General features: G+C 33.8%; 3 protein-coding genes across 4 annotated transcripts in view; 1 reads left to right on the top strand and 2 right to left on the bottom strand.

Annotated features, from left to right (window-relative positions):
- The window catches only part of LOC127874436 (uncharacterized), a 227,761-nt gene that overhangs the window by 147,328 nt on the left and 54,311 nt on the right, over positions 1-26,122 (bottom strand). The window lies entirely within an intron of this gene.
- Positions 1-26,122, top strand: part of LOC127874434 (uncharacterized) — a 219,040-nt gene that overhangs the window by 163,725 nt on the left and 29,193 nt on the right. The gene's annotated exons all lie outside the window — the stretch shown is intronic.
- On the bottom strand, positions 6,966-25,984 carry LOC127874431 (uncharacterized). The gene is made up of 3 exons (XM_052418747.1): positions 25,932-25,984; positions 25,183-25,276; positions 6,966-8,303 (listed from the first exon to the last, which is right to left on the bottom strand). Exons 2-3 carry the CDS (start codon positions 25,264-25,266, stop codon positions 6,969-6,971), a joined length of 1,419 nt encoding a protein of 472 aa, XP_052274707.1. The 5' UTR covers positions 25,267-25,276; positions 25,932-25,984; the 3' UTR covers positions 6,966-6,968.

Raw genomic sequence — 26,122 nt, 5'->3', positions numbered from 1 at the left:
TGGAATATTAAATGTAGCATCAAAAAACGAGTCTGTTGAGTTCTGAATGGGTGTACTAATAATCTATCTCTGCGAATACGAAGCACATGTTAATATCGTAGAGTTTATACCTTTCCTGCACGGTTAAATGAGGATTATTTTTTTTCGTGCCGAAAGTTATGAGTCTAGCTAGTCTAGTGTATGCCTCAGATAAACACATTAAAGGTGTATATTCAGCATTCAGAGTGTGCATAATCTGTATAATTAAATACGAACAATACATCCTCTCTTCTCACAATACCTCCTCTCTTCCCACAATACCTCCTATCTTCTCACAATACCTCCTCCTTTCCACAATACTTTTGCCCTTCCCATAATATCTCCTCTCTTCCCACAATACCCCCTCTCTTCTCACAGTATCTCAACCTTTTCACAATACATTTGTCCTTCCCATGCCTCCTCTCTGGCCACAATACCTCCTCTCTGCTCACAATACCTCCTCTCTGCTCACAATACTTTCGACTTTACACAATACCTCCCCACTTCTCACAATACTTCTGCCCTTCCTATTATACCTCCTCTCTTAGGAAATAGTCTTAAGCCTAAGCGGCCTTCCTGAAAGTGTACTGTGTTCTTACACAGTGTGCATAATTTGTATTATACAATACTAAAAAAAACTCCTCGCTTTTAACTAACAATACCTCCTCTCTTCAAACCAATATCTTCTCTTTAGGATGACATAAAACAACAAATATATCGAACCCATGCACATCCCATATAACTTCTAACTGCACTGGGAAATTAAAACACTATGACATATTAAATATTTTTTTTAGATTAATTGTTTGCCTCAATCTTATATCCGTTTGAGCATTTTTTATTCCGATGTTAAATATCCCCTTTATGACACACAAACCGCTTTTCTCGTTTAGATCAGATATGGTAAAGACAATTACTAAGTAACAATAGGATGTCTTAAATCACAGGTTACAGGCGAATGTCTGATCATACAACACAAACTATACGCAACAACAAAAAATTACATTTTACCACAAAGGTGGTTAACACAATTTACAAAACATGAAAACAATATGGATCATGCTCTGTAAAAAGGGGGTTTTATGCATTTGCGTAAAGTGTCATTCCAGATAAGCCTGTGCAGTCCACACAGGCTAAACAGGGACGAAACTTTCCGCTTTAATGGTATTTTTCGTTGACAGAAAGTCTCTTTTAAGCAAAAATCATGTTTAAGCGGAAAGTGTCGTCCCTGATTAGCCTTGGCGGACTGCACAAGCTAATCTGGGACGACACTTTACGCCCATGCATTAAACCCCCTTTTCCCAGAGCGCGGACCATATAGATTAATGATATAAACAGCTTGATATTTATTAATAACAATAAATAGTAAAGTTCTAATTTAATTTATTGAAATCTTTGTGCAAGACATTATACGGCTTATCTATAATTATAACGTTGCTTCGTCAAATTGTCATGGTTGAGTCCTCAGACCACATTTACTCTGATACTTACGACAAACTCTTTATAAACTTTTAATAAAGATGCAATTAAATGTATTTATATAAAGTATTGTTAATAAATGTTATAGTTTTGAATTATTACTTAGATGTTAAAATATGTTCAGCCGATCGGACACATTGGCCGGCGACCGGATTATCTGTGACTGGGGTATAAGCTATGAAGTCAATTATTTAGCCTGTCAGCTAGTATAGAGTAGACACACGGTATTGTAATGCATAAATGCACATAGGTAAATGACATGCCAGTTGTAAAGTTGTAATGTCATTGTTTAATGAAGAATTGAGGTATAAACTGATTTGTTGTAAAGGATTATTTTTTTCGAATAAAGTGTCCTTAGTAAGTTGTCATGACGATATTTAACAAAAACTAAAGAGGATACATATATAAATGTTTGTCATCATTATGAATAACTTATGTTTTACTACGACAGTTGGATGCGCCGTTTCAACACAATTCAATCTTTAATTGACGTTTCCACACAATAATTCCCAAACGAATATATGCATGGGGACATCACTGTGTTTCGTTCTCAAAGTGAAACGCATTGCCGTTTTTTGCTAGAAGAAAACCCAACGCAAGAAAATTTCAAATGACACAAAAGTGACGCAACTGTGTACAAAATACTTGTGACGTTGCACACTATGGATTGATGTAGCGGTTCATCTAATTGACGTGCTTATATGAAGCATCCGGATTTTAACCTTATAAATCTGGCGAAAAAATATTTATCGTTAGACTAAAAAAGATATTCGGCGTATGCAATAATAATCATGCCTACATGTCAGGTGAATAATAGATTCTCAATGTGTATTCAACAATAACATGATAGTTTTATTGATATACATAAGAATAATTTATTTTGACCGATAGGTTGCGCATGTTCGCGATGATTCACGTTACTATAACTAGTCGAGGCAATTTGATATGTACGGCACCACTAAAAAAGTGTCCAAAGAACGCGCGTATACATATTGAAATGTGAATAGATTATTCGCGTTCGATCGGTTATCTTTATGCTTATATTTCATGTTCACATAGTATTCGTGTGATTTATCTATAGATAAATTATCAAAAGACTCTATAAATCAAAAAGTCACCATAACTGGCGCAACACCTGAGACACATTCCAAAACTATATGTGTAACCTATATGCTGCTTAAATGCTTCCTGGATTTGATACAGTTCCTTTCTTTATAGAGTTAAGTAAAATAGCATTAAATCAATCTAGCTAATTTGTTTGATTAAAACAATCACTTACTGTTTACTCGAACAGACAAGAAAGATAGTTAATCAAGGAATCCAAGGATATTGTACTTGTTACGACAATGAATGTTTGAATGGTTTCACAACCGCAATGATCTTGTTCGGCATAGCTGTATTAAGCCAGCTTTTCACCTGACCTGACCTTTGTAAGTGTCCAATAAAATTCAAATAAAATTTCCCGCGGCTAGGTACGAATGAATACACTTCATTTATTCCATTGGCTGATTTGAGTATACCACGAGAACATTTGAAACATATCCGCGTCTTTGTAACACTGTTTTACTGCATGAAACAATTTTTTCTCTAATGAAAAGGCTCAATAGAACAGTTTTACACTCAATTCTCGACATAAATACAGTTTGTGTGTGCACCTTTTATTTTCAGAGAATTACCAGCGCAAAAGCGTTTATACTTAAAGGCTATGTTCTCATATTAAGTACTTACTTCCATTTTCCTGTCAACATGTTTACATGTAAAAGTATAAAGAGCAGTGGAAGCGAGGCCTCACTTAAATGCATTGCATTTTAACCCGCGAGGTATCGGGTCAATTCGCGGCCAGTGTGTGAATGTCAGAGTTTATATACAGTTCATCACCGGAGTTCGCGGCCAGTAAAATAATCGTTATATAATAAATACGCTATCCGTGAACTAGGTGACCTGGAATTTTCTTTAGACCAGAAAAATGTTAAATGAAGATATTCAGCAATGTAATCATGGTATGTCAATAATAGATTCTTAATGTGTTTTCAACAATACAATGATAAATATTATTTTTGATTAATTTAACAATAATTATTCCACCATATTGACTAATGTATTAAGCATGAGCGCTATGATTCTCGATACTGTTAATAATCGAATCAAATAGCTATGCCCGACAAACCACTAATACAGGTTTGTTCGAAGAACGCGCCTATAAATACGGATACTTCGCGTGTGGCAGGTTGACTCATATGTTTTAATTTCACTTCCATTCTTCTTTTGGTTTTCTGTTTTGTATCTATAGGTTTATGACCAGCAATATGTAATAATGTAAAATAAGCCGCGAAAACTCCGCGTAACATCCCGTACTGCGTGTGGTGCAGCTAAGAACTGCACAGAAAAAGACATTCGCTATCCTTGATCTCATTAATTGAACTATCAACGCCGTTTATCTTTTTTTAAAGATATTTCTTGTCTAATACTAACGACAAGCAGTGAATACCATAATTGACGATTCTAGCATCGCCACTGAACCGCACTCTTCAAATATTAACACTTACAAATAGGACTACCACAAAGGCTCTGAACCTGACGAAAAGGCTGGAAGATTATTGACATTTTTAACATGCAATAAAAGGGGCCTATATTTGAGTGCCTTATTCCTGACTTTAACAACTGTTTAATGCAATATGATATCATATGATTTATTGAAACATGGCAACCGTTAGTAATTACTACGAACAATTTATGCCGAGATACAAGTATATTAATGTTCCTGCACAGATTTCCACGGTTGGCGGTAGATGTATGGGCGGTTTTACTGTTTAACTTCCCACCTGAAAATTCACCCTCATCCTGTACATACACATGGTGCATTTAAAATTTAGAGCTAATAATGGTTTAGAATATTTTTGTAAAATATGACTTAATTCTAACCGGTGATTTCACTGCGAGAACAGGAGGTAGACACGATATTGTTGAACATGTGGACAATATCCCCCAATTGCACTATTTTGTTTACTTATTTGATAGCAGCAAAAATAAAAGACATTATAAAGATAAGTGTCTAAGATTGGGACGTGTAAGTACTATTGTTTCTATGTAATATCTACGGATTATTGAAAACCAATCGAAGAGTTGTGGATCCAAACATAACGTTTGTTAATAAAAATGGGCAGAGTGTCGTCGACTTTTTTATGCATGTTAAACGCTTATCGAGAATGAGAAAATATTATTTTTAAGTTCCCCGTGCGGTAAACAGTTACCGTTACATATATCGATAGATTTAACTATAAAACATTGAATTTGCTAAGAATATATATAAAACAAGCAAACAGTGTACAAAAAGTGGAAAAGTAATTACAAGGTAGTGTGCATACGCACATGATTTCAATATGTAATAAAAGAGAGCATACGAACTATACATACTAGTATAAACAATTCTAGAAGTGTTTGCGCCGACATACGCAAATTATCAGGTAAGCATACCTCAGATACTTCTGCCTTTACTCAGTTAAAATATCCAATGATTGTGATGCAAAGGAACTTGGCAATACTTTAAAACGTCGGAATCAGGTGAAATAATGGACTGTATATTTAATTCGCTCATAACGGATAACGATTTTATTGAAAGAATATATAAATTAAAATCAGTTAATGCTGTGGGCGGACTGATGAAGCCAATATATTTCAAATATTGGTTTTAGCAGTTTCTACTTAACAACATGTCAATTATTATGTCGAGGTAAACATGTTATGTTGATACTTATAGTACATTGCATGAATCATAAGCGGGATTTAGATTGGATTCCAGCGCGATAGATAATGCGTATATGAAATCATGATTTAGCAAACAATTATATGTAAAAAGAAACCCTTATAGGTAGCATAATATATAGGCTTCAACAAGTGTTTTATTCTATTTTGAGGTCAACATTTTACGAGATTCTGAGAACAAGAGTAATTAAGGGTTATTACTTTGAATCTATACGGGAATTGTTTTATTCAGTTAAATCGTGTGTCAAGACATCCGAAGACTCTTCAAATTATTAAGTATGTCCAATCGGATTACGTCCGAGCTGTAGCCTAAACACAAACAATCAAAAACAAAACTAAACAAGTATTATTAAATTTGACTCACACGGATCGGGTTGTTAATTAATGAGCCATATTTTTTTAAATAATAAAACAATATGGATTCAAGTGTTCCAATATTTTACTGAACTATTTTTATAAATATTTTCCAATGATGTAGCCCTAATGTCCGACTATGTAAGTGGGTTGAAAAAGCTACTTAATTTGTTGAACGATTTATGTAATAGTACGAAACTAAAAGTCACTATGGATTAATAAAAGTGGTTGTGTTTTAAAAAAAGGAAGAATATATGATCATCTGAAAATGGATTTATTATAATCAAAAGCTAGATATACAAATTGGCATTACATATGTCAGGATGGATTTTGCAAATATATAATTCATGCATAAGATAGTATTTAATAAAAGTGTTTTATGTCAATAGCAACTACCATTCATGCCATACTCTTATATAAAATTATTGATGCTAAAATCTGCTCCGTTTATTAAATGGGTCAGAAATATTGCTCATAACAACAGCAATTATGTCATATATTGAAAACATTTAGAGGTTTGTAAACGATTGTTTAAATTTCCAACACATTTATGTTATGATGAAGTTTGAGCTAACGTCAACAGAAATCCTTTTAATGTTGAGTCTTTAAAACGATATGTAAAGTACTGGTTAGAATACATTTCACTGATAATGTTAAAGAATATATATGTCATAAAATGATGTGAGACATTTCGCTTCTATAATAATACTGGTTATGTATCATTGGTTTCTAATATAAGAATCAATGTGTATACAAACGGATTTTGATATGTATGTGAGCGAAAATATGTCACACGGGCTAAGTTTATTTGGACGATTATTCATAGGGACTTTATGAGACATATAATTTGAGAACGTATTCAATTCTAGCATGTATTACCGGATATTTGATTTTTCGGTGAACATGTAGTGTAAAACTTACACGTACATTTTTAAGTGTAGAACTATCTATTTCAAAGTTGAATAAGAAACGCGCAGCGAATACGCTTTGGAATTACGGCTTAAATATGCGAGAAAGCTGGCATTCTTGAATTGAGAATATGCGTTGTGTGTTGTTTCTTCGTTTTCAACAACAACAATTTGTTTTCTTACTTTGTTATAATAATAAAGCGTAAACTAATCACCGAAATAGGGACTCGATTAGTATTTTATATAAATAATATCTATTTAACAGTAATTAACATTTTCGTCTCTAATAATCCTACTTTATGTAGAATTACACCTTATTCAGAAACGATTATCTTACTGGTTCTGTTCTGTTTGCTACAACTTAGCAGTAAATAAAGAAAAATTTGATGCAGCCTACATGCAATCAATTTTTACATGTGCGGGGATATACACATATCAGTCAAATTTTTACATCAATATTCTGCGCTTTATTTCATCACTATCACGATCATTTACAGCGCTGCCTTCAATAAACATCCTTTGAATTACTTCCCATAGTATCTGACTCTGCCGCCAATATATCGCCTGCAGGATGATATCCGTGTCATCATACTCCGAGTCCTCATCCATACATTGCACGTGTCTGTTCATATACTCCAGCTCCAGCAACTCCAGCTCCATCCTTCTCCTGCTGAACCACAGCAGCGGCTCTGGGTGACAGATAATGGCCTGCCGTATCCTTGGCAACCGAAGTATCACTCTCGGACCTTCTTCTATCATGTCCGTGATATCTGCCACCCATTTACGCTGCTGTTGATCCTGCAATCCACATGCTTCCATCAGATTACGCTCCGGAATCATGTAGTATGGAAGCTGTTTTGATGATAAGACAGTTCTGAGTGTTTTCAGAGCGTCATGTAACCAACGGATCAAATTTCTTTCTTGAAACATAGAGGGTGAATTGCTTTCAGCCTGCCAAAATATTATATTTTTCAACACAAAGGACGTTATTTCTTTATTGTTTGGTTTCAGTACCTCTTTGACAATCATTTTAAGAATTACATACTCTTTTGCCTGAGTGCCATTAAGATTGTGAACGAGTTCCGTTTCGCCTATGTTAAAGCAAATCCTCCACTCTAAATGTTCGTTTATACTGCTTTTACATCCTACGGGACAAAGAAAAGATTCTGATGATACAACTTTCTGAACGACATTTGGTGGCGGCCAATATCGAGATCGTTGAGCCCATCTCTGCAGGATGCCGGGACATTGACAACGAATTGCGAACACTAAGTCGAAAGTGCTTCCTCCTCCAGTGAATACCGTTAGTGCGGGCCCTGTGCGTTTCTTTGGAAGTTCTCCGTTATATCTATGTTTTGCTTCATCAAGAAATAATTTACTGCTTAGCAAAGCGTTCCCTTGTCCGTCAAGACACAGAGCTTTATAAATACTAGCACAATATGTGAAAGTAAATCTCTCCAGTAGCATTCTGCAGTGTCCTGGGTATGCAAATGTATCCATCCTAAACACTTCTATGTAAGTCGGTATAGTGTGAATATCGACTCCGTCTTCCACACAGAGGACATTGTTTAGCACGAATAAACGGTCAAGGTCGCTTTCATGTACGCAGACAAGACCCTCGGCACTACTGCCAGCTGTGATGACAGTTTCATCATTAGCTCTTGCGGTAAACAGCATGTCGTTTACCCTGTACTTCTCAACACGTCTCCATCTGATTTCCTCTCCGTACCCCAGCCGGGACATTATATTGCAGACTTCCACTGACACATCTTCGACATAATTCTGAAAATAAACAGAATACAACTAAGTAATTGTGTTTAAACATCATGCTATTTATTATTTTCATATTCCAACATTGTCAAGTTCGCTTTTATGATATTATACACTTTGTGATAAAATGTGTTGTCGTTCCTAATGCACAAATTACATGTATATTACATTTCGATAAATAGAACACTTTAACTAAAATTATTTTGTAAAGCTTAAAATTTAATCATTTTATGTTTATTCATTCGTATTTTTAGTTTATTATTAAAAGTTGTATATTTTAACTACAATTATGGAACGCATAAAATCAGACGAATGCCGTTACATTTTTCTCATGAAAATGAAGAGCGTGGGTAAAACATCGCGTGACTTTGCCACCTCAAATATTGAGAATGCAAAGTGTCAAACTTTAGACAGAATTGCCCTTAAATGGACTAGAATTCAAAACAATGTCAGTGTTTTCCCCCTGGTATACACGCTAAATTTCTCAATGGGATTAACAATCACACCTGCAAATTCCCGCACTTTATGGAATGAGTGTTGTATTGGACGTCATCATTGATGACGTTCAATCGAACGAATGATAAAGGGGGCTAAAATTCGTTAAGCTCCAGCGTATAGCAGCGATTTGGGAGTCTTGAAAACTGGCCCAACACTTGTGCTGAAATTTGACATGTATATGGACCAGAACTCGATCTACACGATGGCGTATTCGTCATATCTGGGAAAAGTCCAGTTTTTGATAAATTTACGAAAAAGTGGTGTTTTTTATTGCGCAATCGCTATAAAATGAGTTCTCGCCGGAAGCGTTAATAGCGTTAATAGCAACCCAAACACAATTCAACCCAAGGAGGCAATTCACGCGATAGACACTTCAAATTTGATTTTAATTAATACATATTGCGATTTTATTCCCAAATTAATAAATAAGTTCATATTGTGTTTAACATACATAGCTGAACCCGTTTAGAAAATATTAACAAAACAAACAAAAACAAACAACAGTTAAATTTCATTGATGTAAATATGGTAACCTGATTACATATCCACTAGCGTACACATGAAAAATAGTTCGCAAGTAAACAACAAACAATCAAATTTAAACGCAAATAAGCGAACAAAATATATAAAATAAATCCGAGAAATCGATACTTAAAACTACAATTTCTGCACTTAAAACATTTTTGAGAGTCATTAAAACACATAATTTCGGAAGTATACAACCAACATTCAAAATGGCTGCCAATGCGTTCGAAAAGAAAGCGAGAAAGTATTTACAAAATAACATCATCAAAATAATTAAAGTGAACGCTACTTTGCCGTTTTTTAGATAAGTATACGATCTATTGAAAAACACTAGCATTTGACATAAACACGAAATTAACTTAACATAAAAAATAAACAACACAAATATAAGTGGCACGAACTGATAGTGGAACGAAACGGCAATCAACCGTTAAAGTTCAAGGGCATAATTTGAATGGAAATACATGTGTTGAATATTGGATAATTGTTTTGCCGTTAAAAGGGTAAGTTTTTTTGGTTTGCTTTGCTTATTTTTTTATCAAAACACAAGTTTTATAGTTTGATTTCTGTACAACAGTTAAGTTAACGTTACATCTTGAATTTATAAATATCGAAATAGATGTCGGAGTTTGCACATTTCGGACGTTGCTATGCAAGTTAGTTCTCGATAGAATATACTGTTTTACCTTTTCGCATACAGTTGTGCAGCTGTTTTCCATGTAATGATGCAATGTTTTACGTCTGGAATACCCCCCTCGATGATTATAAATCATTAACTTCTCAAATTATAAGCATCGTCAACTTGACAAGGTTCTGTCAAGATTTAATTTTTTTATTTAATTAATAATTAGTAGAATATGTAAAGCTGAGTAACATTAATTCAGACTGATTTCTGATTAGGGCAGTGGTTCACCTGATTCTCTCATAAGTTGACCACACCACAATATATAGCAGTACAAAAACAAATAGCTTGTAATTATAATTGATAAATGTGAATGTTTAATTTATTTGTTTGCAACAATTTGGAACCTTTTGGTTTGAGCATTGTAAGCCTAGTGTATAATTGCCCCTTTGTTCAGCACACATGAATTGATATGAAATACAGCTATATCTCGTGTGGCGTATTTTCATTTAAACTCTGGATTTTAATGACTACAAGTCAGTCGTGCAGTTAAATATGTTTTAAAGCATAGAAAGAATCCAAAATTATTTTGGATTTTGTGTTTGCCATGCATAATTTAAATTTTCATAGGAATAAAATAACTTACAGCGACAGGATTACGGCTTTGTTATGTTAAGCATCGTATACAAATGTAATTAAGAATTAGTGTGGTTGTAAATAAATTTTGAGAAATGGAACGCAAAAAAATCACAGAAAATGGAAGTGCGTGCATGTTACTGTATCTTGCAACTTTATTGTTTTTAGAATTGGATTAAAGTTTAAATTTAGGTAAGTGTGTTGCTTATACTAAATTTAGTTCTTTATGTCTCCTTTGCTCTAATATGGTATGAAATGCGTATCTTGTGTAACGTAATTTCATTAAAACTCTGGATTTTAATGACGACAAATCAGACGTGTTATTTTATTTAACAGTAAAATATTTTTTAAAGCATCAAAAGATTGTAAAATATTTCCGATTGTATTTTTGTCATGCATAATTTAATCTTCCATAAGAATAAATAACTCGCTGCGTAAAGATTTCGGTTTCCTTAATCATGTTTTAGGTAAGAATGGTTAGCATTTGATACACAAATTTAAAAAAAAATAGTGTGGTTTTTAATAAATTTTGAGAAAGAGAAGGATGACCAAAATTGGAGGTTCATATCTTTGTAACTTTATTGTTTTGAGCAAAGGATTAAAGTTAAAATTGATGTACATGTAAGCGTGTTGTTAATACTAAATTTAGTTTTTTTATGACTCCTTCGCTTCTGTATATACAATGTATACACTACGAGACCCGTGATTGTTGCCTAATTTGCGGAGTCAAGGCGGACAGTTTGCTTTTTGAGTGGAAAATCACCGCGATTTCGTGTGATTCGTCACATTTATATCGGTAAATATGTCTGAGAATTTCATTAACAGAACCATATGACTACGCCATTTTTCAGAAGTGTAAAGAGTACAGTGCATAATGCGGGACGAGCGTATTTAAAAAGCTTATATCATATTTCTCGTAAATTACCAAATTATTAGTTTTGTCTAAATCAAATACCATGTATAGAGAAACAAGGTATTTATAACCGACCAATGACGAAACACTATGCAACTTTCAATTTAGACAGTGCTACATGTATATGGCAACAATATGGAATTTGAAAAGTGGTAGTGTATTTGGGCCTGGAATATATTTAAATAATGTTTACATGTTATGTTCAATAATTATTGCATGATCATTCTGCGCTGTTATATTAATTTGGAGCCGTTAAAGCTTCCGACATTACTTCATCAAATTCATGTCGGAACGGGAGTATTTTAGCTAATACGCCCATTGTATACAACAACAACAAAAGCTTTATTATTGCAATGTATAATGTAAGTGTATACATAATATATGTTACATGTACATGCGGTGATGCGAGAATCGCGGAAAAAATAACGGGTCGCGTAGTGTAGTATGAAATACATATCTCGTGTAACATAATTTCATGTAAACTCTGGACTTTAATGACGACAAGTTGGTTGTACGGTTTCCTATATTGTGTTTAAGGTCAGAATGGTTAGCATTTTATACTTTTATAATTAAAAAATAGTGTGATTTTAAATAAAATTTGAGAAAGGGAAGGAAGAACAGAAAATGGAAGTTCATATCATTGTAACTTTATTGTTTAAAGCATTGGGTTTAAGTTAAAATTGAGGTAATTGGTTGTTAATAATAAATTAAGTTTTTTTATGACTCCTTCGCTCTTGTCAAGTATGAAATACGTATCTCGTGTATCGTAAATTCTTTTAAACTCTGGATTTTGTGATCGCCTTTTGTGTGTCGTCTGTTGTTAGTCGTAACATTTACCTTGTTAACACTTAAGAATGTAATGTATTGCAGATTCAGAGATGTCTGTTCTGTTTTGAAGGTCATGTGAAAAATAAACTTATGGGATGTTTGCATATTTTAATAACATATAAATATTGTTCAAATCTATTTGTTGATAGATTTAAAATAGCTAACTTTCCTCTTACATGCCCTTGTATTTCAAGATAGAATACTTTCCTTCACAGAGGAAAGAGGTCTGAGTTTGAATCTCAGTGGGGGCTTCAGAGGATGATTTATTTGTAGAAAAATGATTATATATGCTCAACTTTGTAAATGACTTAAAGCCACACACCTAAAAATTAACTGCATGGCATAGTAAATTTATGTATAAATAATAAACATATTTTTATCTTTGCCATTTAGAATATATCTGGTGATTACAAGGTAGAAATCAGTCTTTTTTGCGCTTTAAAACTTAAAAATAATTGCATTTGTCGAAATAGACATATATGTCTACAAATCCTACTTTCGGTTTAAAAGCGGTACCATTTAAACAATAATATATTATTTTCTAACTAGGCTATAGATTTAATTTTATCTATGCCAATTAGAATATACACATGTAAGGCTATAGATTTAATGACAATTTTGCACACTTTCAAATTGCATCTTTATGTATTGATTAACATGTATTTCATTTCAAAGTGTGTGGCTTTAGTCTAAGCTATGCTTAGCGCGCATGTCAGGTATTAGTCTGGTCAATACAGCCTAAACTTACAACGGCCTCGATAAATGACAACCGGCCTGTTTCACGCATGGACATTGATAGCCAAGATAATAACGGTTTGAATGACAATGATCATTATTATACATTACTATTGCTATTAAAACCACACAAATTGATTAAATTGTAATAATCAGATTTATGATTATCTTGTCAAGCGACTAGGCCGTCATGGATTTGGACCGTCCTGACCCGCATTTTAAGATGCACATAAATAGACCAATCAGGTGCCCTCGGAAAATTCCGTCAGCACAAAGAGCGTTGGTACGGAAAAGCACGTGTATAAAGACGCTATTGCTATTTTTGCACCTCAGAAAACATTCAGAGCCATAAACAAACCTATACAAACCTATGAATTTGTTTTTGTTTTTTTTACCGGACAATCAGTCCTGTAAATTTGACAGACAGGCCGTCGGTCCGGCCATGTTTGGCCAAGACTGTATACTGTCTAACTCCCCTTTCGGGTATTATTGACAGGTAATAGATATGACAGATTACTCTGTAAGTATAATTGTGCACTCGAATTTTTTATGACAAGTTGAATTATTAGTATTGTATATACCATTTCCATGCGATAAATTTTAGAAACCCATTTATTTCTCACAAACTGGGGTTGAAAAGTAAACAACAACGGGGTTTGATTTTACATTCATGAGTTTTTTGGGGTGTTTAATACATGTATAGTCATTCAAATTACTAATGTTTGATAAGGTTTTATTAATTCTGGGTATAGTTAAAAATGTTCTGTCGGTTTAAAACCATGGCCGTTGAGGGCATAGCAGTTTTCTTTATATGGGCCAGTGGCTATAGTAAAATCTTGTTACCACTCTAGAAATCACATTTACTGTGCATCCTTCAAGAAACTTGGTCAGGTCATTTGTTCTAATGATGACTTGGCTGAATTTGAAAAACTGTTTCGCTTTCTTAAATTTATGCGCAAATCTTAATGAAGTTTGGTCAGAAGATTTGTATAAATTAAATCTCAGCCAAGTTTGACACTGGGTCATTTGAGCTAACAAAATTGGTTAATATATTAAACAAACAAAAAGCATGTTTATACCACAGAAGTTACACTGTTAGTCTAATCTTCATCAACATCAGTATGCATATTTAACTTCAAAACAAATATTGGACCAGCGATTTCAATAGAAGCAGAATCCTGCGATTTGACGCGAGCAAATTAAAAATGACTCATTTTTGACGCAACCCTTTTTTCTGCCGTGTGTCAATTTGACGCATCAAAAATTTAACCCGAGGGTCAGTCAGTTAACATCTCCAGTTCCATGGTAATATATCCGCCAGTGCTCCTTATCAAAATTAATGTTTCAGTATTTGAAACTCGGTCTATAATCGAGGGAATAGAGGTCTACCCCGGGCGTTGTTTTTTATACTCTCAAGTCATAATACTACACATAAACATTCAGGGTTTTTTTCCCACTTTTTGGGAAGATAGCCCATGGCTTTGGAATTGGGAATTTTATCGGCATTTTCATGAAATTGGGAAAATAAAATTCATTAGCCTTTTTATTCCAAACAAACAGTCCACTGATTAGGGAAATACTAAATTTGATATAACTCTTTATAATCATGTTTTTTTTTGTTTTTTTTTTGGAAATTGGGAATTTTTTGTCACATTTTGGGAAAAAAGTATCCTTTTTGGGATTGGGAACATAGCCGAATTTCGGCTATAAAATCGGGCCAAAAAAAACCCTGACATTAAGAAAACACATTTTCTCAATTAGATATAAATTATCCGAGTAGAATTAAATTGCAACGTCTTGACCTTTGACATTGTAATTGGCGGACGTATTGTAAATTAACATTAAACCCGCGTTCAATTAAAAATATGGCGATTCAAACAACAACAACAATTCAAATTACAAGTAATGGTGATTCAATGATGGAGATAGCATTAATTGGATTTAACGAACATTAAATAAGGTTTCTTAAACCAGATAACAACAAGGAAATTTTGGATTATTAAAGTTAAACTACTACTGGTAAGGCATTCTTAAGTGTATATATTTCCGACATGTATAGTATTCGGATAAACAGCAATAGATATACATGCATTTAGATTGTGTTTTTGTACAAAAGCTATCAAAGGGATGATGATAATATAACAAGGATAAATATGTGATGAAAAGGTGCTACAGGTACATATCTTAAATTACTTAAATGTGTTATGATGAAGTAGATTTTAATGAGCATTTATTGTTTTAACAAATAAACATAGTATAGTGATAGAAATAATAAAAGTTGTAAAATGAACATGTTTTGTTTTTGAAAAACTTAAAGTCGATATTGTTCGCACAAATTATTGATATTTTGTCCTTATCTTTGCGTACCAATTCATTAAAATATGCTGTGTTATGTATCATGGTATTTTTATTTAATAACGCAGTATAACTTTTTTAGATACATTTGTATTGTGTAACTCTTGGAGCATGTTTTTATCTAAAAAAATTGAATAATACAGACAAAAACACAATTAACGCACTTCAAAATTGACCCCAGAATTTTTCAATTTGACTCCTCAAAATTTCAGTCCAGGGGTCATTGACTCCTGGTTTTTATGGAATGAGTGCTATATTGACGTCATCATTTGATTTTAAATAGAAACAAATTCGTACCCATATTTCGTAACCATATTTTTTTCGTACCTATTTTTTTTTACCCATTTTTTCGTCCTTAAATTTTTTTCGTACCCTCATTTTTTTTTCGTACCCATTTTGTTCGTACCCAAATGTTTTTTGTACCCTAATTTGTTCGTACACAATTCTTTTTTTGTCCCCTTTTTTTTCGAACCCAAATGTTTTTCGTACCCATTTTTTTTTCGTACCCAATTTTTTTTTTGTACCCAAATTTTTTTGGTACCCAATTTTTTTTCGTACCCATTTTTTTTATACCCAAATGTTTTTCGTACCCAAATTTGTTCGTACCCAAAGTTTTTTTCGTACCCATTTTTTTCGTACCCAAATTTTTTTCGTACCCATTTTTTCGTACCAAATGTGTCCGTTCCCAATTTTTGTCTTACTCAATTTTTTTTTCGTACCCATTTTTTTGGTTCCCAAATGGTTTTCGTACCCACATTTGTTCGTACCCAAAAAATTGTTCGTACCCATCTTTTTCGTACCGAAATGTTTTTTGTACCCAAATTTTTTCGTACCCAAATTTTGTTTCGTACCCATTTTTTTCGTAGCCAAATTTGTTTCGTACCAAAACTTTTATTCGTACCCATTTCTTTTGTACCCAAATAGTTTTTTCGTACCCTAATTTTTTTCGTTCCCTATATTTTTCGTATTCTAATTTGTTTTCGTAACCAAATTGTTTTTTTTCCTACCCACATTTTTTTCATACCCATTTTTTTTTCGTATGGAATGAGTGATGTATTGGACGTCATCATTGATGACGTTCATTCGAACGAATGATAAAGGGGGCTAAGTTTCATTAAGTTGAGGCATATAGTCGCAATTTGAGCGCCTTGAAAACTGGTCGGTAACTTTTGCTGAAATTTGACATGAATATGGACAAGAATGCGATCTACCTGTTGGCGTAGGCGTTATACCTGGGAAAAATCTAGTTTTTTTATTAAATCACGAAAAAGTTTCGCAAGTTTGACAAAACCGGAATTACAAAATGCGCTATGTGGATATACCGAATTCCTACCGAAATCCCCGAAATCAAACTTTGATATAAAACAATATTTCATTAGTGATTTCAGTGTATTTCGCAACAATCTATATTAAAATACGCAGTTTTTTCGATAAATAAACAATATTAATGGGGATTTCGTGGGATCTCGGGGATTCCTGGGGATTTTGGTAATTGCGGGAATGTCGGTATTTTTTCACACCCGTCAAAATGGCCGACTTCTACAGAAAGAACGCTTAAAAAGTATTAACAAAATAACATTATCACAAACGATGTAAAGTGAACGCTACTTATCCGTTTTGTAGATAAGTATACGATCCATTGGAAAACACTAACATTTGACATAAAAAAACGCCAGTGGATATGGAAATCTTCAGCTTTCGAAATAGCAGACGGCGTCGACCAATGGCTGCGAAAAGAACGCGAGAAAGTATTAACACAATAACATAATTCAAAATGATGTAAAGTGAACGCTAATTCGCTGTTTTGTAGATAAATATACGATCTATTGAAAAACCATAACATTTGACATAAAAACACCCGTGGATATGGAAATCTTCTGCGTAACGAAATAGCAGACATCACACGGCGTCTCATCTGACTGAGTCTACGCTGTTTGCCAAGGCCGATAGTATAATGTAACTGGCAAGCATATATGCATAAGTAGGTTGTTTCGTGATTATTTACAAACGACTACATAATTCTTTTGGTTCAGCCAGTGCAACTTAACAGAAATAAGTATAAAAAGTTTCTACACCTGACAACAATATGCCAACTTAATACAAGGTAAGTTGTTTACATTATTTAAAATATTGCAAGCTTACAGTATAGAACAATAAACAGCTGGTACAATGTAATGTCATCGTTTTAATTTTAATAAGCCCGTGGTTAATTACCCTTTTTAATCTTATGGATCAATGCATCTCTTAACACCTTCAATTGACTTGTTTATGAAAAATATACACCCTCAGTGCATGTTATCCCATACACCATCACTCACTTACTAAGGCTCGATTGGTACTAAGGCTCGATTGGTCATTCTCGGCTCAGGTACTTCTTACAGGTACATGTACCCCGGGTACTCTTAACTTTACTTACATGTACCCCGGGTACGGTAAATAAACTTAAACATACCCGCAAATATTAGATTGTATCCGAGTTGTATATCCGCCAAAAATCCGATGTTAAACATGCTACAGATTAACGTAAAACAATATTGTTTACCTTAAACAATATTGTTTACCTTAAACAACCTTTTTTTTTTAAATCTGCATCAACATGCTTTTTAGTATGAGTGTTGAGAGGACGCCGTAGGAATAAGCAAGTAATCAAGAATACGTCTCTGTTTCTGCTTTTATTTCCTTCATGTATAATGATGATAAGGATTGACGACTAACATTGACGACAATGATCACAAACATTTACGACTAACACTGACAACAAGCATTGGCGACTAGATGTAACATTGACGATTCTCTACAATAAATGAAATTAACAATAAAAAATGAATAATAAGATTATAGTACAACAGATATGCTTTTCAAAGTATAATATAATAGCATACACTCATTAGAATAAGAGGTTTCATAAATAACAATTTGAAACATTTTCAATCAATATCGAAATATCTTATACAATATTTATTACACAGCATGAATTAATTGTTAAAACATAATATAAATACCGAATATGGTGTTCCCCATTTAACGGACCTCGCAAACCAAATAATGTTTCTTTAAAAAAATCTATGGCGTTAAAAAGTGAACGTGCAACGTCGCGGAAAATATTATACTTGACGACGTCATACAATGATGCGACTTTAAACAATTTAAGATTTAAAATTAAATCACATTTATGATTTTAACAATTAGTTTTGATAATATAAATGCCATTTAACAGAAAATTGACATAAATGTGAACATAATTAATTTTTACAACATAGCCGACAACAACCGATTTAGTGTTAAAATTCCCCGGTATGTTTTAGTAAATTTACCGTACCCAGGGTTTGGGCCTTACTAACTGTATTATTATTATATCTCACCGACTACCTTTACCTTGAAATTTATGTAAATTCCGGCTTTCTTTACTTTTATTTTTCATTCATTTGATTACACAATTGTTGACGTATCTCGTGGAAAATTATTTGAATCTTTGGATTTTAATGACGACAAGCTGGAAGTGTCAATTTATTTTAAAAACGAATCTAAGATGTATGTACATGTAAGTATTGTGTGTTTGTCATGCATAATTAAGTGTTTTCCAGAAAAAATTGAGTAGCCAGTTATATGGCCGGCAACTATGCAGTAAAACGAAAGCATTTGTGACATTTACTTGATATATTTGGGAAAAGTAGCCGGCATCAAGAGTAAATGTAACCGGCAAAATCACTGGCTGCCGGTATTTAAGTTAAGAGAACACTGATAATAGTAAACTAAATCTCTACGACAGGATTACAGCTTTGTAAAATTGTTTTTTGGGTGATAATGGTTAGCAATTCATACAAATGTTATTAAAAAATATTGTGGTTTAAAATTCATTTTGAGAATGGGATGGAAGAACAGAAAATGAAAGGGTATACAGGGATGAAAATTAGTGGTTTCCCGTGAGCCCGGGGCAAGTAGTTTTGGCCTGGACAACTCAATTTCCAAAGTTGATAGTCCGGCCGGGCAACTTGTTGTTTTTTTTTAAAGCTTAAAACAATTCAGTGCAATAAAAATTGAATAACAATTGACCACCATGGATCAATACTAGTTAAATAACATTCATTATTAAGGAATAGAAAATGATTAAATTCAGACTCATAATAAAACATCATTCATTGAGAAGTGCAATGTCAGCAAATTTATTTAATTATCTATTATTTTATTAAAAGAAAGTATAATATACACATGTACATAATTCTGGGCTGGTTATTCTTTATCTGGGCAACCAACATACTAAAGATGGTTGTCAGTGCGGGCAACCAATAGTAATAAGTTAGTTTTAATCAATGAAATATCTTTGTAACTTTATTGTTATAAGCATTGCATTAAAGTTGTGATTTAGGTAAGCTTGTCGTTTATAGTAAATTTACTTTTTAGCTCGACTATTATATATGAAATATATATAGAGGAGCTATCCTACTCAACCCGGCATCGGCATAAGCGTGCAAATGTTATAGTTTGCGTACCATCCCAAATATTTCCTATGTCCCTTGACATATTGCTTCCATATTTTGCATACGTGTTAACCAACATGACCCCAACCTAAAAACAAGAGCAGACAACTGTATCACTTGCATTTTGCAAGAATTATGACCCTTTTTCCACGTAGAATATGCATATTATTTATAAATCTACAGTGTTCGAAATTTGCACTAGCCCGGGGCTAGTTGATCTCGTTTTGGGCTACTGAATTTCCATGGGTACTAGCCCGATTGGCCTATTGATTTTTCAAACATTTGAAATAAAAAATGCTCAAAAATATTATTTTCATCCATCGCTTGAACCATATCTTGCGTTTATTTAGCGTCGTATCGCGTTTCCTCACCCTTCCGATTATGTTGACATGACGAGAGTTTGAATGACAAATTTTTTTTTGATACTGTGCGAATAAAATGCGGATCTACCCAGGTTGTTCAATTTGCTGTACTTTCAGCAAACCATACAAGTCTACAAATGTTTTTAATGTCCCCCATCTTGGATTTGTAATGATCTATTGACAAATCAACGCATTGAACTATCATATTTTAATAGAATATGTCAACCAAATTATATATTGATTGCGTAGTTGCTTGGTTACTTTTTACTGGTTTTCAGTTTAGGCAGTTTAACGATATGCATATTTTATTTCACGTGCAAAGACTTATATTGATATGTTTTTGGACAGTTGTTTCCGGATACGGTATTATCTGTCGATTTTAATTTATTTTCGACTTTCTTGATAAAAAAATATCTAGAATGATGAATACACATGCGATTTTACGGATGGTCTGGTTGATATTTTTTTACATTGTACTCACCAGAATTGGACCTAGAAAGACTATAAAAAAGAACAATAAGCTAGGGGGAGGAGACACTGCCCTCTATTCGCTTTATCATACGGCCTCAGACTTTAGGCTTAATGTTTCGGATTTCTAATTTAGGACAATTGACATCTAAAATTATTTACAGATTGGATAACAAAACCTTTGCTTCTTGACTGCATGTTAGGTATTGATTGACGAATATCGTCATACATAAATATTATAATCGTATTGTGTCATTGAAATATTATAATAACATTTCCTGCTAATTGGGATCAACTGTTAGTTGCAATCCTCATCATTACACCCTACCTGCAATAAAAACTATCCAGAACCGTCAAAAATATAAACTTATTTTAAAAACTTGTGATAAACAGTTCGGGCTAGTAAACTTTGGTTCGGGATAGTGAAAAAATCCATCTGGTAGCCCGAACGGGCTAGTGGTTTAAAAAGTGAAATTCGCACACTGGCTTTATGTTAAATTGTGCGTAACACCCCAAATATTTCCTATATCCCTTGATATATTGCTTTCATATCTTGAATAATGTTAACGTGCATATTTTTATTAACGTCTTGTTATTGTAGTGTACATATTTTTCGGATTTCGGACAGTTCATTCATCGAGTATTATTGTTGTGGTTTTGTGAGTACTCTTCATGTAAAATACTGCTGTTTAGATGTTCAGTTTTAGTCGTATATCAGGATTCAATACCTATACCTTAGTGAAAATGGCATTGGAAGAACATTTGTTCATTGCATTAGATAGAATTAAACATTATTATTATCTATCTATCTTATTGTTTATTGCAGTTTCAGTAATATTCTGTCTATAAATGATTTCAACATGATATAATTATAAATCATGGCAGGCTAGGAAATGTGTATATATGAAGCAAAAATTAAAAATAGACAGTTCATTTTTTTCCCATTTACATGTATGTATATTTATCTATGTAGACATCTTTTGTGGTAAACAGTTATGCAACATGTCAGAAAACGCCCAGGACAAATATATCGACATAATGATTTTTTCACTTATGTGGGTGTATGTTGGCTCCACTTCACACGATACAGTCATTGTAGTTTAATTGAAAAATGCATCTTACAATGTGAGATGAGTTCTGGGTTCAAGCCCCAGCAGTGGCCTATCAAGTGTGAAATACGGAGCCATTATCATTAAATATACACAGTTCTTTCTTTAAACAATACAATTAAATATAAGGAATAATGTTAAAGGGGCATTGCTGCTTAGCTATTTTTGACATTGAATAACAGGGTTTATATACACCTCAAGGATAAATGCTTCTAAATTTGTAAAAAAACAAACCAGTCGAAGAGTGCAGAATATTAAACATTTGCAACTTTCTGATGTCTAAAATGTCTTAAATGCCACTTTAAGTTTGTTTTTTTTTGTACAAAATGACCCATTTTGTGCTGTCCATTATCGGTTAATGTTTTACGCTGTCAGGTCCAGAAGCGCTCATTCTGTAGCTTGTTTGGACCATAATCTATAATGCGACCAAGTTTCAGCAGATTCGGCCCAGTGGTTCTGATTTTATACCCTGTGCCTATTGAGTATAAGTACTATTACTCACTGATTTATGCATTATGAGCTCGGCTGTTTTCGGAAAAAACCTCAGGTTTTGTCATAGCCAGCTCATTGTGTCATGTCGTGTCTTTTCGCCATCCGGCGTCTGCCATGCTAAAACCTTAACATGAACCCATTGTACCCACAATTTTTTTTCGTACCCATTTGTTTGTACCCAAATATTTTTTGTACCCAATGTTTTTCGTACCCAAATGTTTTTTGTACCCATTTTTTTCGTACCCAATTTTCTTTTTTCGTACCCCAATTTTTTTTCGTACCCAATTTTTATTTATCGTACCCAAATTGTTTTCGTACCCACATGTTTTCGTACCCAATTTTTTTTTTGTACCCACTTTTTTCGTAACCACTTTTTTTGTACCCAAATTTTTTTGTACCCAATTTTTTTCCGTACCCAAATTTTTTTCGTACCCATTTTTTTTCTACCCAATTTTTTTTCGTACCCAAATTTTTTCGTACCCAATCTTTTTATTGCCATTTTTCTTCGTACCAAAATTTTTTTCGTACCCAACTGTTTTTGTACCCAAATTTTTTTATTCGTACCCATTTATTTTTTTCGTACCAAATTTTTTTTGTCGAAATAATCGGCTTTCAATTTGATTTGATCTCCCCACTCATTCCATCCCGCGAAACCCTTAAGGTGTCGCAACTCTGGTAAATACATGTTTAAACCTTAATGCCAATAGCTAACTACGCAATACACGTTGCATTTATTATGATTTTACTACTACAAATAATGTTCTCGCACCTATACAAATTTATCAAATTATCACGTTTTTAAATTTTATTGTGCGCTATCAAAACGAGACCAATTTATAAAAAACATTTAATAAAAAATTAATAAAAAGTATTTTTTAAACAATTTATTATATAATATCAATAAATCTAAATGTGTACAAAGTGATAACGCGAGCCTCTAGCAGTGGACCTAGATTGCATCACATTTACGGCACCGATCTTGTTTGCATTCAATATGTTTGTTAATGAAATCAATGCCCCAGCAATACTGCGTACTGCGCACTTCACCCAATTCAAACGAATAGAAACGCAAAGAAATTTAATATAATGCGTATTGAGTCCTCAACCATTTCGACGCAAATCTTGTAAATGTGATGCGTACGCCACAACTGTAAACGCTTTGCTCATTTTTGGGATTTTCGTTGAAAATTATAATCGTACAACGAAGGCGCACGTTAGTTATCATGCGCCTTGATATTGACGAAAACAACTGAGATCGTTCAAACGCTCTTCGGACTTGATGTCAAAGTGAATAAAGAATACATTATATACGATGACATACATACGTGTTAAATCTGACTTATTCCGGCGCTCATTGTGTGTGTATTTGTAAAGTGTATGCACTCTCAGTTTCTACGACTACGCATTAATCTAATGTCTAAGAAAGGGCGAAACACGTTCGCGACTTTTCCCCTCAAAGTCAGTAAATCAAAAACATTTTCCAACCAAGTCGGCGCAAGCCAATACTTGCCGAGTCAGCCTTACCTTGGATTGTGTAAGAACTGTGTATGCAGCATATGTGTTTGCCGGTAACAATGATAAAAGATGTAAGTTGATTAAAGTTTAATTTCATCATTTACATTTTAAGAAAGACCGTAAACAGTTTCATGTAATCAATATAAGTATGCAGCTTCGACGGGGTTAAAGCAGCAATTTGTATGAGTTATGCATTTTTATTACTTAGTTCACTCTATTTCAGGAATGAAATCGACTGTTTTTTAAATGTCATAAGTCAATAAAGATATTTCCCAAAACTTATCTGAGACAATGAATGATTTGATCAAAACATGTTATTCTTTCAAACGAATTAATACGTTCAAGACACGTGCAAAATTACAACGTTCATAACAGGATTGTACCAAAATGAAATTGTCTGTGCAATAGCAGCTTTACGGTTTCGTTTCATAACTCTCTCGACTATTAGGGGGTGTTTAAATATCTTATGTTGTGTCCATTTACTCATTTAAGCAAAATGTTAATGGTAATGGAATCCGAACTTCTTTCAATTTAATTGTTTATCAAAACTAGTTGTCTTTACTGATTCCGAAAACACACATTCCCAGACAAACACGAGAGTAACGACTTGATAGAGAACTGTATCTGGGATCTCTTTCATTCCCTAATATGCCCGATAGTGACAACTGCACAGTCTGCCGTGTCTGAGAGCGCTATCAGTCCCTCTTTTACCTGTTAGGAACGACTGCAATGCTTTGTTTTGGAACGCTTTCAGTCTGACTTGCCCGTGAGTAATGACTGTAAAGGCTGCTGTGTCTTGGAACGCGTTCAGTCTCTGACTTAATCAGGAGTAACGACTCAACAGAGTACTGCGTCTGGAAATGCTTTCAGTTTTGGCTTAACCGTGAGTGCCGTGAGTGAGTAGTGTGCATGCAGGTGTGTTTGGGAACGCTTCAGTCCTTGACTAACCAGCAAATGACAACTGCAAGGCCGATGTGTCTAGGAATGATTTCGGTCCCTGGCTTACCCATAAAACACGACTGAAAAGGCAGTTGTTTCTTACCCGGGAACGCTTTTAGTCTTTACTTACACATGAATAAAAAAAGACTGCACATACTTTCAGTTTCTGACTTACCCACAAAAGACTGTCATACAGGCTGTTTTATCTGGGAACACGTTCAATCCCCGACTAAACTGAGATTGGCAACTGCACGGGTTGTTGGTCTGGGACCGCTTTCAAACCTTGACTTACCTGTGAGTGACGAAAGACTGTACCGACTGACTGTGTCGGAGAAAGCTCTATGACATTAACTCATCTGAGCGCTACGATTGCACATATTGTTGTGGTTGGGCTGAGCATACAGTCCTTAACTTACACGAGAGTGACGGATGTACAGGCTGCTCGACATTGGAACTCTTTCAAATTCTGACATGCTACAATTGGCGCCCCCTTCTTGCATTTTCAGTCGGCTGCAAGTACACATTTATGTTTACATTTAAATGAAGTTAAATGGGAAGATGTCGATAACTCAGAAGTTTAAATGTTAGCCAAAACATTCCAATGCTTAAGAAATCGATCTTATAGCAGGTTATCAGATCTGTGGGCTTGAGTAATAATGCTAATCTGGAAGAGCATCTAAACGTTTCCAAATCATTCTATTATTACGATTTTGATAATGCTTTAAAGTTCCGTCCTGTTCACAATGATTTCACAATAAACACATGAAATTTCCCATTCGTAGTTAAATTGTTTGTTGTGTGCGTGTTTATACTTGAATAGGTATATACAAGTGCGGCGTGTTGTCGTCACATTCATCGATATTTGATAAAACAGCTTCATTCACATATTCAGCAACTCAAACACGTATGACACAACACTCTTACGTTTGAGTAGAAATTGGAATTTCTTAGTCGTATTTAAATAAACGTAGCTTTGAAATTGATTTTGTACTTTCGATTTCAAAATCATATAACCAGTAATATTAACAGAAAATTGTGTATAAGCGAAAATTTACATTAAATAAATTTAACATTCTTGTGTGATGGGAAACAATTTATTAAAAAAAAGCTCATAAAATAAGCATTAACAATACTGCGAAAGTAAACAAATTACTAATACACTTACTGCCAGTGTTACCGCTCGAGAAAGGTTCAATTATACCACACAATCGAGTCCTAGAAGGCTGTTATCTCTAAATAAATTAATATCTTGTGGGGCTTTAGATAGCGTTAGCGGAGGTATTCACTTCTAGATCACTTAAATATGATTAAGTTACAAACTTTGATAAAACATTGCGCTAAAACGGGTTACATTCC

This window comes from Dreissena polymorpha, chromosome 3 (assembly GCF_020536995.1).
Source record: "Dreissena polymorpha isolate Duluth1 chromosome 3, UMN_Dpol_1.0, whole genome shotgun sequence".
In the NCBI taxonomy this organism is placed as follows: Eukaryota; Metazoa; Mollusca; class Bivalvia; order Myida; family Dreissenidae; genus Dreissena; species Dreissena polymorpha.
Note: the sequence above shows the minus strand (reverse complement) of the source record. Positions and strands in the feature narration are given on the sequence as shown.